Genomic DNA, 14248 nt, shown 5'->3' with positions numbered 1-14248 from the left:
AAAAAAAAAAAAAAAAAAAAGAAAAATGTTTTTCTCTCTTTTGTTGAGTCTCATCATTAAGGATGAGCATTGTAAACTTCTAGTTGGCACCGGTTGGGCCTTCTAGATTGGGATTTGATTTCATTTTCCCACCCCTCAGTTGTGATACTGCTCTGGGACGTCCCGAAGGTGGTGTATCACCGAGGACTACGTCTGTCAATGAGCGCTAGAGAAAAATGGATTTTTGTAAAATCTTACCGTAAAATCCTTTTCTCTTAGCTCATTGACAGACGTAGTCCCCGCCCCTCTGTTTTTTTGAGTTGGGTTGGGTTAAAATCTCTAAAGACTGCTTTTTCACATAACTGATTTGCTGAGGCAGAGAGAGAGAGGATATACCCTCTGGGACTGCCCCTAGGGTGTGGCCAGAGCTTTTTAATTTCCTGTCTAGTCCTGCTCCTGTGGAGGCAACATAACCCGAAGGTGGTGTATCACCGAGGACTACGTCTGTCAATGAGCTAAGAGAAAAGGATTTTACGGTAAGATTTTACAAAAATCCATTTTTTTTTAATCCCAGGAACCCTCCTAATACTACAGTTGATGCCTTTTCCAGTTGTTATTCCCCATGGAATATGATATATTAGGTTGGAAGCTATATAAGGCTTGCTGGTGGTGGTGGTATAGTAGGTTAGATTCAAAATCACAAATTCTGTTTACAATCTTAACTCCAGGTAAAAATAAGAACCTAAATAATGGAACAGTATTCATTATTACATCATTGATTAGGGTCCCAAAAGTGCTAAACAAAATCTTATGTTATATGCAAGACCGTTCACATATGAGCACTCGGGTAGCTCTATGCCTGAGCCTCAAAAAACTACATGAGCTATTTTTCAGGTGGGTTATGACTTTTTGGGCCCCACAGACTTCAATGGAAATGACCAGAAATGCTCAAATTGAGCGTTTTTTAAGCCAGTAAGAACTCATCTCCTTCCATTGTGCTTTCCAAGTGTTAAAATAAAAATTTGTGAAGCCTGAGTACACGTAAAAAACTTATGAAATACTCCTCTAAAGTGTTTGTATATGCATGCAAAAACACTCAAAATTACTCTGCTCAGGTGTAAATGCAGCCTAAGCGCATCAATAAATGTATTTTAAAATGCAGGCAGTGTAAATACTTGACGTTGACCTTGTACCAGCCTTGTTTAGTATAAGACTGAGAGTGGGAGAAGCATCACAATGAGCCAATCAGGTGGACTGAGAGTGCTCATGTGCTAGGGGCCAAGCTGATATAAGGAAATAACAGTGGTAGGGAGATGAACTTGTCTGTTTGCGGTTTCCACTTTTGCTTTTGAGATGTGGGGGAAGGGAGGCACTAGACCAGTGTACTTCTCTGCAGCAGAGAAAAAAACATTGCTTGCCTACCAGACAGGGCTTTACTGGGTGGCAAAGCTGTGTAAATCTCAAGAATGGCTGTACAGAAATACAATAACAATCCGGTAAAATGGCTACCACATACAGTCTCTCACAAAAGTGAGTACACCCCTCACATTTTTGTAAATATTTTATTATATCTTTTTGTGTGACCAACACTGAAGAAATGAGCCTTTGCTACAATGTAAAGTAGTGAGTGTACAGCTTGTATAACAGTGTAAATTTGCCGTCCCCTCAAAATAACTCAACACACAGCCATTAATGTCTAAACCGCTGGCAACAAAAGTGAGTTCACCCCTAAGTGAAAATGTCCAAATTTGGCCCAATTAGCCATTTTCCCTACCTGGTGTCCTGTGACCCGTTAGTGTTACAAGGTCTCAGATGTGGATAGGGAGCATTTGTGTTAAATTTGGTGTTATTACTCTCTCTCATACTGGTCACTGGAAGTTCCACATGGCACCTCATGGCAAAGAACTCTCTCAGGATCTTAAAAAAAGAATTGTTGCTCTACATAAAGATGTCCTAGGCTATAAGGAGATTGCCAAGACCCTGAACTGAGCTGCAGCATGGTGACCAAGACCATACAGCAGTTTAACAGGACAGGTTCCACTCAGAACAGGCCTCGCCATAGTTGACCAAAGAAGTTTAAATGCACGTGCCCAGAGGTTGTCTTTGTGAAATAGACATATGAGTGCTGCCAGTATTGCTGCAGAGGTTGAAGGGGTGGGGGGGTGTCAGCCTGTCAGTGCTCAGACAATACGCCGCACACTGCATTAAAGTGGTCTGCATGGCTGTCGTCCCAGAAGGAAGCCTCTTCTAAAGACGATGCACAAGAAAGCCCGCAGTTTGCTGAAGACAAGCAGATTAAGGACATGGATTACTGGAACCATGTCCCATGTCCAAGATAGTGAACAAGGCTGTACTCAGTGGCTGCCCTCTGGAGCAAGGCGAGACTCTACATGGTAAGAAGAAACAAGAAAGCAGCGCCTACTGAGTGTAACATACAAAGCTTAATAGGGGTTAAAAGAAATTATGCACTCACAAAGGTAAATGGTATGCCAGCATGGTGAATGTAATGGGTCATCTGCAGAGTCTCTGGCAATGGATGGATGCTGCTGAAATGAGTAGGCTGATGGCTGTCAGCGTCTATCAGTCGGCATTTCACGGTGCCCAGGTCTGAGAGCCTGATGGAGCATGCATGCTCTGAACGTGGACTTCTCCTGCCTTCTCAGCTGCCGGATGTGATGTCACCCGCGCCTCTGCACAGACCCGGGCGCCGGGAAACAGGTATGCCGACTGATAGACACTGACAGCCATCAGACTACTCGTCTCAGTAGCATCTATTCGTTACCAGAGACTCTGCAGATGACCCATGACATTCACCATGCTGGCATACCATTTAGCTTTTGTGAGTGCATCATTTCTTTTAACCCCTATTAAACTTTGTATGCTACAACCAGTATTCCAACATAACGACTTAAAAAAAAAAACCCTCCAAGACGACCACTGCCTTGCTAAAGAAGCTAAGGGTGAAGGTGATGGACTGGCCAAGCATGTCTCCAGACCTAAACCCTGTTGAGCATCTGTGGGGCATCCTCAAATGGAAGGTGGAGGAATGCAAGGTCTTTAACATCCACCAGTTCCATGATGTTGTCATGGAGAAGTGGAAGATGACTCCAGTGGCATCCTGTGATGCTCTGGTGAACTCCATGCCCAGAGGGCTAAGGCAGTGCTGGAAAATAATGATGGCCACACAAAATATTGACACCTTGGGCCCAGTTTAGACATTTTGACTTAGGGATGTACTCACTTTTGTTTCCATCGGTTTAGACATTAATCGCTGTGTGTGAGTTATTTTGAGGGGACATCAAATTTACAATGTTGTACAAGATGTACCCTCACTACTTTACATTGTAGCAAAGTGTAATTTCTTCAGTGTTGTCACATGAAAAGATATAATAAAATATTTGAAAAAATGTGGGGGGGTGTACTGTACGTTTATCACTTATGTGTATAGCTTTTTGACTGATGATCAACATTGAGAAAATGTATAGGCTTGTATACAGTTATGATATAAGCTACATGTTTTTAATTTATTTCAGAACACTGAGCCGAATCCGGTACCCAACGCAAGAGAACCGGTGAGAACTTTTATTTTTTTTTCTTTGACGTCCATTCTGTAAACAATTTGTAACCTGAATTTGGTGGATTTTTGATTTGATTAGCAAAACACATTTTTATTATATTTAATTTTGTTTTCAACCATGAGCAACCTAATACTTTTTAAGTACAGGCATACCCCGCTTTAAGTACACTCGCGAGTAAGGACACAGCTTGTTCAGCTTGGCATGACACTACTCCCGGTTTTTAACATTGGCGTCTATAGGAAATCTTGGTCAGCTTGACATGGCACTGCTCCCAAACCATAAGTGACAGGGATACCCTATTTGTGGCTGGCCAGCTTGCCTAGGTAATCTACTATGTCATAGTCCTGGATCCCCTTAACATGCTCCCCAAGCTTTGTGTCCTTGTCACATGGTTTGGGAGCAATGCCATGTCAAGCTGACCAAGATTTCCTATGGTGCTAGTGTATTTACATGCATTGAGAAATGAAAAAAGGTATTGCTTCACTTTAAGTACATTTTAATTTTACATACATGCTCTGGTCCCATTGTGTACTTAAAAGTGGGGTATGCCTGTATGCTTCTTCATGCCTTGCTGCCCATATTGTGGGCAATATCATATTGTGACTTGCACTTACTTGCAGCACATGCCTTTTGACGGTGAATGTTCTTTGGTAATTCAGTAGACAACTTCATAACGAATGTCACTGACAGTACCAGAGCTGACTTACCCCTGCAGAAGACGCAAAAGCCTCAAACTAGAAAATCTTATCCTGCCTCCGAAGCCAAAAAGAGTTCCTTTTGTTTCTGCCTGCCTTTACATGCCAAAGCCAATCCTAAGGCAGGGTCCAGTGAAATCATAAACTTTGAACTTTTAAATCGTCCATTCCTGCTGAGCTCTTCAGCGTGAAGAGATGCCCCTACTTTCCAAGATTGGAAGTTGTCTGTTAGCCTTTGCAGGCACCTGGACAAGACAACACCTTCGGTTCCTGGAAACGGGATGGTTTCAACAGGCTACAAGCTAAAATTTTGCCCTCTGCCCTGGTTCGTGTTGTCCAGCTTTTCTGTGTCTCCACTCAGGCTAGCACACCTCCATACTACTATTGTAGACTTTTCAAACCAAAAAGTTATTGACATTGTGCAAGCAGCTGAAGAATTCCAGGGATTTAAATTTACCTTTACTCATTGTCCCCTAACCTAAAGAGGAAATTCATCTCGTCTTGAATCTGAAAGCCTTAAAAGGATATTAAGAGATGTATGACTTTTTTTATTTTTTTTCTCATTCATACTTACCTAGGCGGATGCATTTGTTCCCCTGACGCCTCTTCACTGAAAAAAGATTGATCGAACACTGCCGATCTCCCGGTTCGGACAGCTCCCAGAGCAGAGAGCTACTGACTGTCAGCTCTCTGATCTGCCCCCTCCTCGCTCACTGGAGCGCTGGGCTGTGGAGAGGCAAGGAGCGGTCGCCTCAGGCTCTCAGTGGCTTTCTGAAAGGGTGAACCGGGTGTTAGTCGCGGTGCCTGGACTGACTTCTGTGACATCAGCAGACGGCGGACTTCAGCCCCCTCTCTTCTTTAAATGAGTCACAGGAGTGCAGAAAGAACTGCACTCCTGTGATCCATAGGAGATATACAGCCAAACGAGCTTTGGCTATACATCTCCTTTAAAGGCAGATTGCGTAGATAGGGTAGGTAGGGGTTAAGTCTTTGACCAGGGTTTCTGAGTTGAGTGCTGTAGCTCCATAGACTTTTAAGTACTGTTCTAAATCACTCACTGGCATTTTTAACTGCAGTTTGAATAGTGACATGGCTGAAAATGCACTCCAGTCTAGATATGCATTTTAATGTTTTTGGTTTCTAAGTCCATCCGTCCATCCATTAAAGGTTGCTGTTTCTGATTAGATGAATGTGGAGTGGGGAAGGATTAGAACCTCTATCTGGTGTTTATTGTTCTATGCATCCCTATTCGGAAACCCTGGTTACAGGGCCAAGAAGTGACTGGAAATCCTTTTAATTTGGATTCAGAAAGTGAGAAACACCGGACATATTTTTTTTAAGCCTTTTCTATTCGCTTCAAAACTTAGCTGAAATGCAGTGATTGCTATTTAAATGAACATTGGTAAAATATCCCTTGCAGACAGGAATATTAATACCTTAATGTGCTTTTATGCTTTAAAGTAAAATTCATACAGCAGTTAAGGCAATATTCCACTAGAAATGCCATAGCTGTCAGCATTTTCTGTTGGGTTAAAAGATTTCTGCATAATTTCATGTCTCTTCTTTTATATTTCCTTTTTTGGTCTTTTAGTTAAAAAATATATACCAGTACATAAGAACTTTGTTTGTTACTGCAGTTATTTGGATAGAGTACAGTTTTGATTATCGGGACTTTGTAATTGTCACACAAGCAGAGAAATGCAGAGCATGCCATCCTTCCTGACCACTCATGTATAAAATGTTTTCTCTGTAATTTAAACTCAATTTCTCACAAGGAAATAAGAGGGCTGAACAAATTTGAAACCATTTTTTATTATACAGTACATGACACAGGGATCCAATCATAAACTATGGGGTATCTGATGCTACTTTTAGTTGAACATTGGCAAAAGCTTTGTTGGGTTCCCCTTCAGTGTACCCATATAATCTCACCTACTCTGTGAGGCTCCAATTTTTTTTTTTGCTAGTTTCCATAGAAGATGCATGCGAAGTAGGCAGTGTTATATGGGATCACTAGGGGGAAATTAATCATGGATTCCTGGTCTATGAATTAATTCCTGTGTCCTATACTGTACTCCAAGATACAGAATTTACAGGTATGTTAAAGTTCCTTTTTTGCAAGGAATGTTCAAAGAGATTCTTTTATTGGTAGAGTTATTGCAGTTATTTTCAACTTTTAAGGTAAATAATGTACATTTTCAAGAGTAACTCGGTCTCCAGTGGTTTCTATATGGCCAGAAACAGCCAGAGAGGAAGTCATTTCTTGGGAGGTTGAAATGAGAGGAGATGAACAATTGTCTGTCTGTTAACTTTTCCAGAAAACAGTGGGAGGCTCTGCTTGTGCACTTTTAATTAGCTGGTACTCTCTTTTAAAAATATACCGTTCATTGATGTTCCATCCACATGTCACTATTGTTGGTGTCTATTCAGGATGTTGACGCTGCTCTGTCTGCACAGCGGGTCAGAACAGCGCAATTGGGATACTGCTCGGCATAAATATTAAAGGAAATGCCGAATGACTTGTCTTAAGACAGCCGAATAATAAGACATATGGAAGTGGTTATTTGATTCCTTTTCTCATAGCTTTGATTTTCACACAAAATGAAAATCACATGCTATATAAATTTGATTTCTTTGTAAGTGCCCATAGAGGCTCACCTGATTGAAGCGTACAGTGAGATTGAACTCAGACACTTCTTTGAAGTATCGGGCAGAGTTGTACAGCTGCAAAGGCAAAGGTTTACTGTTTTTAGTTTCTTTTAAACTGAGTGAGTCTCCGATTTAAAGGGACTTAAAATTGTATATTTAGCCTTGAGATGCAAAGGAAGCACAGCTGACCTGTTAAGGACTTCAGGTTTAATGCAGGCATTGCTGTAGCAAAAAGTCCTAACCCACTCCCTTTTGTCTGTAATCTAGTCATCCTGGAACACACCTGCTTGTGAATCTGGATGTTACTGCACCACCTCTGCCTACATTGACTCTGGGAGTCTACATTGAGCTGGTGGGTTGTGGCATATGGAGTGTGCACTTTGTTTTCTCTATAAGTAGCGGTCGTCTGAGTTAGGGTCTATGAAGGCCGTGCATGCCTTGTTTGCTGTGGATCAGTGGCCTGATGAAAAAGACCTGCATAGGCAACAGGAGGTTTCTAGCTGAGGGTATACCCATACAGCTTTGGCTAATTAATTAGGCATCTTATGTCCTCTCTATACCTCCAGCTCCTTCACTGGATAGTGAATCAGCAGCATTACCGTTATACACCAATTAGGGGAACTGACCTACTAAGCAGTATAGCTGACCCAAGAAACTGTGACACCAAACCAGGATTTGGCAGAGTGAGCCCCTAAACAGAGATGTGTCTATCACTATAATGGTTGACTGCAGAACAGATTGATAGGTAGGTAAAACAGTAAACATACAATGCATGTCAAGCTTGTTTTTAGCTGTTTGCCTGGAGTTTCTCTTTGACTTAAGCCAAGTACACATGATCAGAAAATCAGACGAAAAACACAACTTTCGAATCGATCATCGGATAATCTGATCGTTAGTACACAGCTTTTGAGTGCCGATCACGACAATTTGTCTGAAATTATCCGAAATGGTAAACACAAATATTTTTCTCGTATAATACCAGACCGTACAATTTTTATTTAATCAGTTTTCGTCTGAAACTACAATACAAAACAATATATTACATCACTTCCAAAATTTTTTTGTCATATGCGAGTTTTCGAACTTTAGTAACCTCTTAATTTTTTGATAGAGTATCATTCGTCCGATAATTTCATTTTGTTTACCAGGCTTTAGTCTAAGCAGCACGTCTTAACACTTTCAACCTTTGACGATCTACAAATTATTGGTGACATGGTGATTATGTTCTGTAGAGACAGGAAGCTCCACACACATTTATCCATTTAGTTTCCATAATCTGTTAATCGGCTACGCCCTTTTAGGCTGAGGCCTGTTTGAATGGTCTCCAGGCAAACAAGTGTTACAATTAAAATGGAGACAAATTAAACTTTCCACTCAGTCTTGAAAATAAAATTACTTTTGACACGTGATATTTCACAGCTGCTGCCAAATTGCATAAAGCCATTCAAAGCCAGATGTGATGTATTAGCTGAGATAATAGGAATAATGAATTTCAATGTATATGTGCAAATGGTGCCCAATAACAGTTAGCTGTCATGTGGAGGAAATTAACATTCTCCTCGCTTGGCAATGGTTAGACAATCAGTTTGATAAGAAAGCATCAGACAGCGAGCAGCATCTTCATTATTCTGTTAAGTTTCTGAAAGTCACAACCTATTGACATGTTTTATTTTGATTTTCTCATCTACAGAGAGAGTTTTATGCATTGTCCATTTTCCCTCATTCTTCGGTTTTTCTCCAGGTGCAGTTTTTTTTCCAAAACCTAACTCTGGGCAAATGGCTAAACACATTGCTGAATACACATATGGCAGTTGTTAGACTTTTATGTGCAATATTGGGCAAAACTGTAATGGTGGGTAGGGTTTAAAATGGGTATTCATAACAAGTGACCCTCAGCAACAACAGCCAAAAAAAAATCCATGTCAGGTAAGGAAATACTTCTAGATAACAGCTCATAGACCTTAAAGTGGACCTGTGTCCAACTGTGCACACTAAAGTACAACCCTAATTCCAAAAAGTTGGGGTGCTGTATAAAATTGACACAAAAACAGAATGCAATGATTAGCAAATCTCATAAATCCATTTTTTATTCACCATAGAAAAAAACGATCACAAACGTTTAAACTAAGAAAATGTACTGTACTGTCTTAGGAAAAATGTAAAAGTAATTTTGAAATTGTTGGCAGCAACTTGTCTCAGAGTTGGGGCAGGGCCTTTTTTTTTTTTTTTACCACACTGTAACATCTCTTCTTCTTTTAACAACATTCTGTAAACATCTGGGAACTGAGTAGACCAGTTGCTGGAGTTTTGGGAGAGGAATGTTGTCCCTTTCTTGCCTGATTCTCTTTTGGGTATTTGTTGAATTTTTTCGTTTCAAGAGGTGTCACATATTTTTAATTGGTGAAAGGTCTGGAGTGCAGGTAGGCCAAATAAGCACCCAAACGCTTCTACTACGAAGCCATGCAGCTGTTTGATTTTTACACAGTGTCTCAACGTTTTTAGAATTGGGGTTGTTTTTATACAATCAATTTTACAACAATCCATCATTCATCTCTGTAGCTATATATATATATATATATATATATATATATATATATATATATATATATAATTATTATTATTTTTTTTGAAAGTTTACAACATCTCAGCCTGCCAGACATAGGACTGCATAGGCTTTGTTGTAGACTTAGTGGATCATTAAGAATAAATAATTTTACATTACAAGCAGCTAGAGAAGTGCATGAGGGCTTGTTTTACAACTTTTACGAGTTCTCAATAATATGTAAATTGTTAAATGTCCATAGTTTGGGCACAGGTGTACTTTTAATCACTTGCAGACTGTAGAACTTACATATACGGTGGCAAAATGGCACTGCTGGGTCTGGGGTGCACACGTGCATGTAATCAAAGCAGATCACCATTCTATCATTAGGGAAGGCGTTGATCCTGTGTTCCTGCAAAGCAGGGAAAGGGATCTATGCCTTCCCCCTATTAAAAGCACCTCCCGCAGTACACAAAATCACTAGCTGGGGAAACAGTTAATCCTTTGATCACCCCTGATATTAACCCCTTTCCAGCCAGTGTCATTAGTACAGTGACCATGCATAATATTTAGCACTAATCACTGTATTAATGTCCCCAAAAAGTGTCAGTGTCCAACTGTCTGCTGCAATATTGCAGCCCCGCTATGTCGCTGATTGCCGCCATTACTAGTAAAAAAATAAATAAATAAAAAATAAATAAAAATATGCCATAGTATGTAGACGCTATAACTTTTGTGCAAGCCAATCAATATACAGTTAGGTCCATATATATTTTGACACGGGCACAATTTTCTTACTTTTGTCTCTGTATGCCACCATAATAAAATTAAAATAAAACAATCAAAATGAATTCAAAGTGCAGATTTTAAGCATTGATCCAAGGGTTGAACATAAATATAAATTACAAATTTTAGGAACTGCAACTATTTTTATACACCGCCCCCCCCCCCATTTTCAGAGGCTCAAATGTAATTGGACAAATTAATATAAGCTTAAATGTTCATTTTAATATTTTTTTGTAAATCCTTTACTGGCAATGACTGCCTGAAGTCTGGAACCCATGGACATTACCAAAGACTGGGTTTCCTCCTTTCTGATGCTTTTCCAGGCTCTAACTGCATCTGTCTTCAGTTGTTCTTTGTTTGTGAAATGCATGCTCAATTGAGTTGAGATCAGGTGATTTACTCGACCATTGCAGAATATTCTACTTATTTTTCTTAAAAAGCTCCTGGGTTGCATTGGCAGTAGGTTTTGGATTGTTGTCCATCTGTACTGAGAAACACTGTCCAATCAACGTTGCTGAATCTGTGCTGACCGTATATCTCTGAACACTGCATAGTTCATCCTGCTGCTTCTGTCACATCAACAATAAACCCCAATGACCCAGTGCCAGTGAAAGCCATGCATGCCCATGCCATCACACTTCCTCCACCATATTTTACAGATGACATTGTGTGCTTTGGATTATGGGCTGTTTCAAGCCTTCTCCACATTTTTTTTTCCCTCCCGTCGTTCTGGTACACATTAATCTTAGTTTCATCCATCCAAAGACTGCTTTTCCAGAACTGGTCTGGCTTTTTTAGATGTTTTTTTGCCAAAGTCTAATCTGGCTTTTCTATTCTTCAGGCTTTTGAATGGTTTGCACCTTGTGGTGAACCCTCTGTATTTGCTCTCGGGAAGTTTCCTTTTGATTGTAGACTTTGACAATAATACTCCCACCTCCTGAAGAGTGTCCTTCACTTGTCTTGATGTTGTGAATGGGTTTTTCTTTACCATAGAGAGGATCATACGATCATCCACCACTGTTGTCTTCTATGCCTTTTTATGTTGAGCTCACCGGTACGTTCTTCTTTCCTCAGAATGTACCAAACTGTTGATTTGGCCACTCCTAATGTTGCTGTTATCTCTCTGATAGATTTGTTTCATTTTTGAAGCCTTACAATAGCCTGTTTAATTTGCATGGACAGCTCCTTTGAACGCATGATGTAGGTTCATAGCAATAGATTCCAAATGCAGATACCACACTTAGGCCCCTTTCCGTTCGTCCGTTTTTCATCCATCCGTTGACGGATGAAAAACGGACATCAATGCATGTCTATGGAGAAACGGATGACAACGGATGATTATTATATATTATACATCCGTTTTCATCCTCTTCCATCAACACCTGTTTTTTTTTTTTTGAACAGGTGAAAGCCCTATTTTTTATCTGTTAAAAAGACGGATCTGACGAAAAACGGATGACAAGCTTATGCAAAACTGATGTTGACTGAAAAAAACTGTTGACAAAAAAAGTGGCTCAACTGATAAAATGAATGGTCCGTATGTGTGAAAGGAGCCTAAGAATCCACTCCAGACCTTTTACCTGCTTAATTGATGAAGAAATAACGAAGGAGTAGCCCACACCTGGCCATGAAACCGCTTTTGATTCAGTTGTCCAATTACTTTTGGTCCCTTGAAAAAGGGGGAATGGCTTTTCTTAAGAGTTGTAATTCCTAAACCCTCCCTCCGATTTAGATGTACATGCCCTCAAGTTAAACCTGAGAGTGTGCACTTTCAGCCCATATCAAATAAATAACTATAGCTTGAAAATGTTTTGGTAAATACCTGAAAAAAACTAAAATTGCGCCTGTGTCCAAATATATATCGACCTAACGGTACACTTATTGGGATTTCTTTTTTTTTTTTTTTTATACCAAAAATATGTAGCAGAATACATACTGTATGTAAAAATATGTAGCAGAATACATACTGTATGTAACAGGATACATATTGGTCTAAATGTATGAAGGAATTCGATTTTTTTAAATTTGGATATGTTTAACCACTTGCCTACAGGGCACTTAAACCCCCCTCCTGCCCAGGCCTATTTTCAGCTTTCAGCGCTGTCGCACTTTGAATGACAATTGCGCAGTCATGCAACACTGTACCCAAATTAAATTTTTATAATTTTTTAGTTTGTTTTAAAATTTTGCAAACAGGTCATTTTTCTCCTTCATTGATGTGCGCTGATGAGGCGGCACTGATGGACACTGGTAGGTGGCACTGATGGGCAATGATAGGCACTGGTAGGTGACACTTATGATAGGGCACTTAATAGGTGGCACTGGTGAGAACTGGTAGGTGGCGCTGGTGGGCAGTGGTAGGTGGCACTGGGGGCACAAATCCCTCTCCTCTTCAGGACCGATGTCCCTCTGACAGCAGTCGGCGATCTTTTTTTTTTCCTCCTCACACTGACAGTCTGAGGAGAAAAAAACAGCTGATCGCCGGCTGCTGTTTACTTCACATGATCAGCTGTCATTGGCTGACAGCTGATCACGTGGTAAGGGGACTCCGATCTGTGATCAGGCGAGTCTCATGGACTCGCCGATCACAGAGCGAACCGGGGCGCACTCCGCAGGGAGCGCGCAAGCCGCTCATTGCCCTGAGGAAGTCAATGTACGCCCTCCCGGCAATTTAGGTCCGTGCTGTAGCTGTCATTTTTTTTTTTAAATTTAGTTTTTCTTTTTGTTTATAGCGCAAAAAATAAAAACCAGAGGTAATCAAATACCACCAAAATAAACCTCTATTTGTGGGAAAAAAATGACACAAATGTATTTGGGTACAGCGTCGCATGACCGCGCAATTGTCAGTTAAAATAATGCAATCCTGTATCACAAAAAATGGTCTGATCATGAAGGGGGGTAAATCTTCCTAAAGGCAAATGGTTAAAGTGTTTTTTGAAATGCACACGATTCATATGCCTTTTTTGCTTGTATTTATACATACATGCAGAAGGGAGACCGTGGTGTTAACCCTATAGGGCAGGGCTGTAAGGTAGAGATGGGAAAAATTGGCAACATTGTTTCTTTTCTAGTTTGCGGTCTGTAGTTCTACCTGGACCTTTTTTTTTTTTTTTTTTTTGTCTCCTTCAGTATGTGGAGTGAAACTGTCACTTTCACATTAAACATGATGTTAAAGGAAAAGCATTCAACATATTTTATCATTCATCAATTCTTTATTAGAAATTATATACATGAGCGGCTTCAATCAGCTGAAGTCATTCTGAATGACCTTTGTGTCAAGTAAATGTTTTGAATGAAACATGGGACAGCCCTAATAGCTTGAATAGTTAATGAATATGTAAGTAGGGAGCTGGGGAGAATAAAGGGTTTGGTGGGAGCACGAATTGCTTCTTGATATGGAAAGTAAGATTGAAAGTCTGTTAACAGAATACAAAATTGGTGCCATGTGATTTCTGCTCATCGGGCACGTCGTCTTTTCTTTTGTAGACACTTAAAGTAGAACTCCAGCTCTACCTTCAGTCTTGTACAGTAGTAGATGTTCCTCTCCTGTAGTAAAATATTACTTTGATTTCAATGCGCACTGTGAGCCTCAAACAGTGTGCATTAGAAACTGCAGCAACTCAGAAACCAAGAGGCAGAATATAAGCAGTTTTTCTTTCTCCTCTTACTTTTTGATGTAGCACCAAACACATTCCTTATGTGTAATGGTGTGTATCCCACTACATACAGGCAGCTGCTTCTCATAAAAAAATCTTTCCTTGTGTGTCTTCTCAGTGCCACCCAATATTGAGAGCTGCTATCTTCTGGTGCTGATGCTGCTACTGGGAATCGTTGCACCGCTTACTCATCCCCTTTTGCCCTTTCCACTATTCACAGAACTCTAGTGCCAGAATACAGCACGTTATGCTAATTGAGGAAAAGTAGTTGAATGACAGAATATCTAATGCCTATTCACAAAAAGCATTGGATTGTGAGAATAATAGTAGAAGTTCTATGAATGACAAAGAGTACAGAAGGGG

The 14248-nt window shown here is 40.2% G+C and overlaps 1 protein-coding gene across 9 annotated transcripts in view; it reads left to right on the top strand.

Annotated features, from left to right (window-relative positions):
- PARD3 (par-3 family cell polarity regulator) overlaps positions 1 to 14248 on the top strand; it is a 901610-nt gene that overhangs the window by 446505 nt on the left and 440857 nt on the right. For all 9 annotated transcript variants that reach the window (XM_082258262.1, XM_082258264.1, XM_082258261.1 and 6 more), the window contains one exon: positions 3513 to 3551. In XM_082258262.1, coding sequence (XP_082114388.1) covers positions 3513 to 3551 — 39 coding nt within the window. The remainder of the gene's footprint in view (positions 1 to 3512; positions 3552 to 14248) is intronic.

Source organism: Pelophylax lessonae (assembly GCF_965119305.1).
Source record: "Pelophylax lessonae genome assembly, chromosome: 5".
Taxonomy (NCBI): Eukaryota; Metazoa; Chordata; class Amphibia; order Anura; family Ranidae; genus Pelophylax; species Pelophylax lessonae.
Note: the sequence above shows the minus strand (reverse complement) of the source record. Positions and strands in the feature narration are given on the sequence as shown.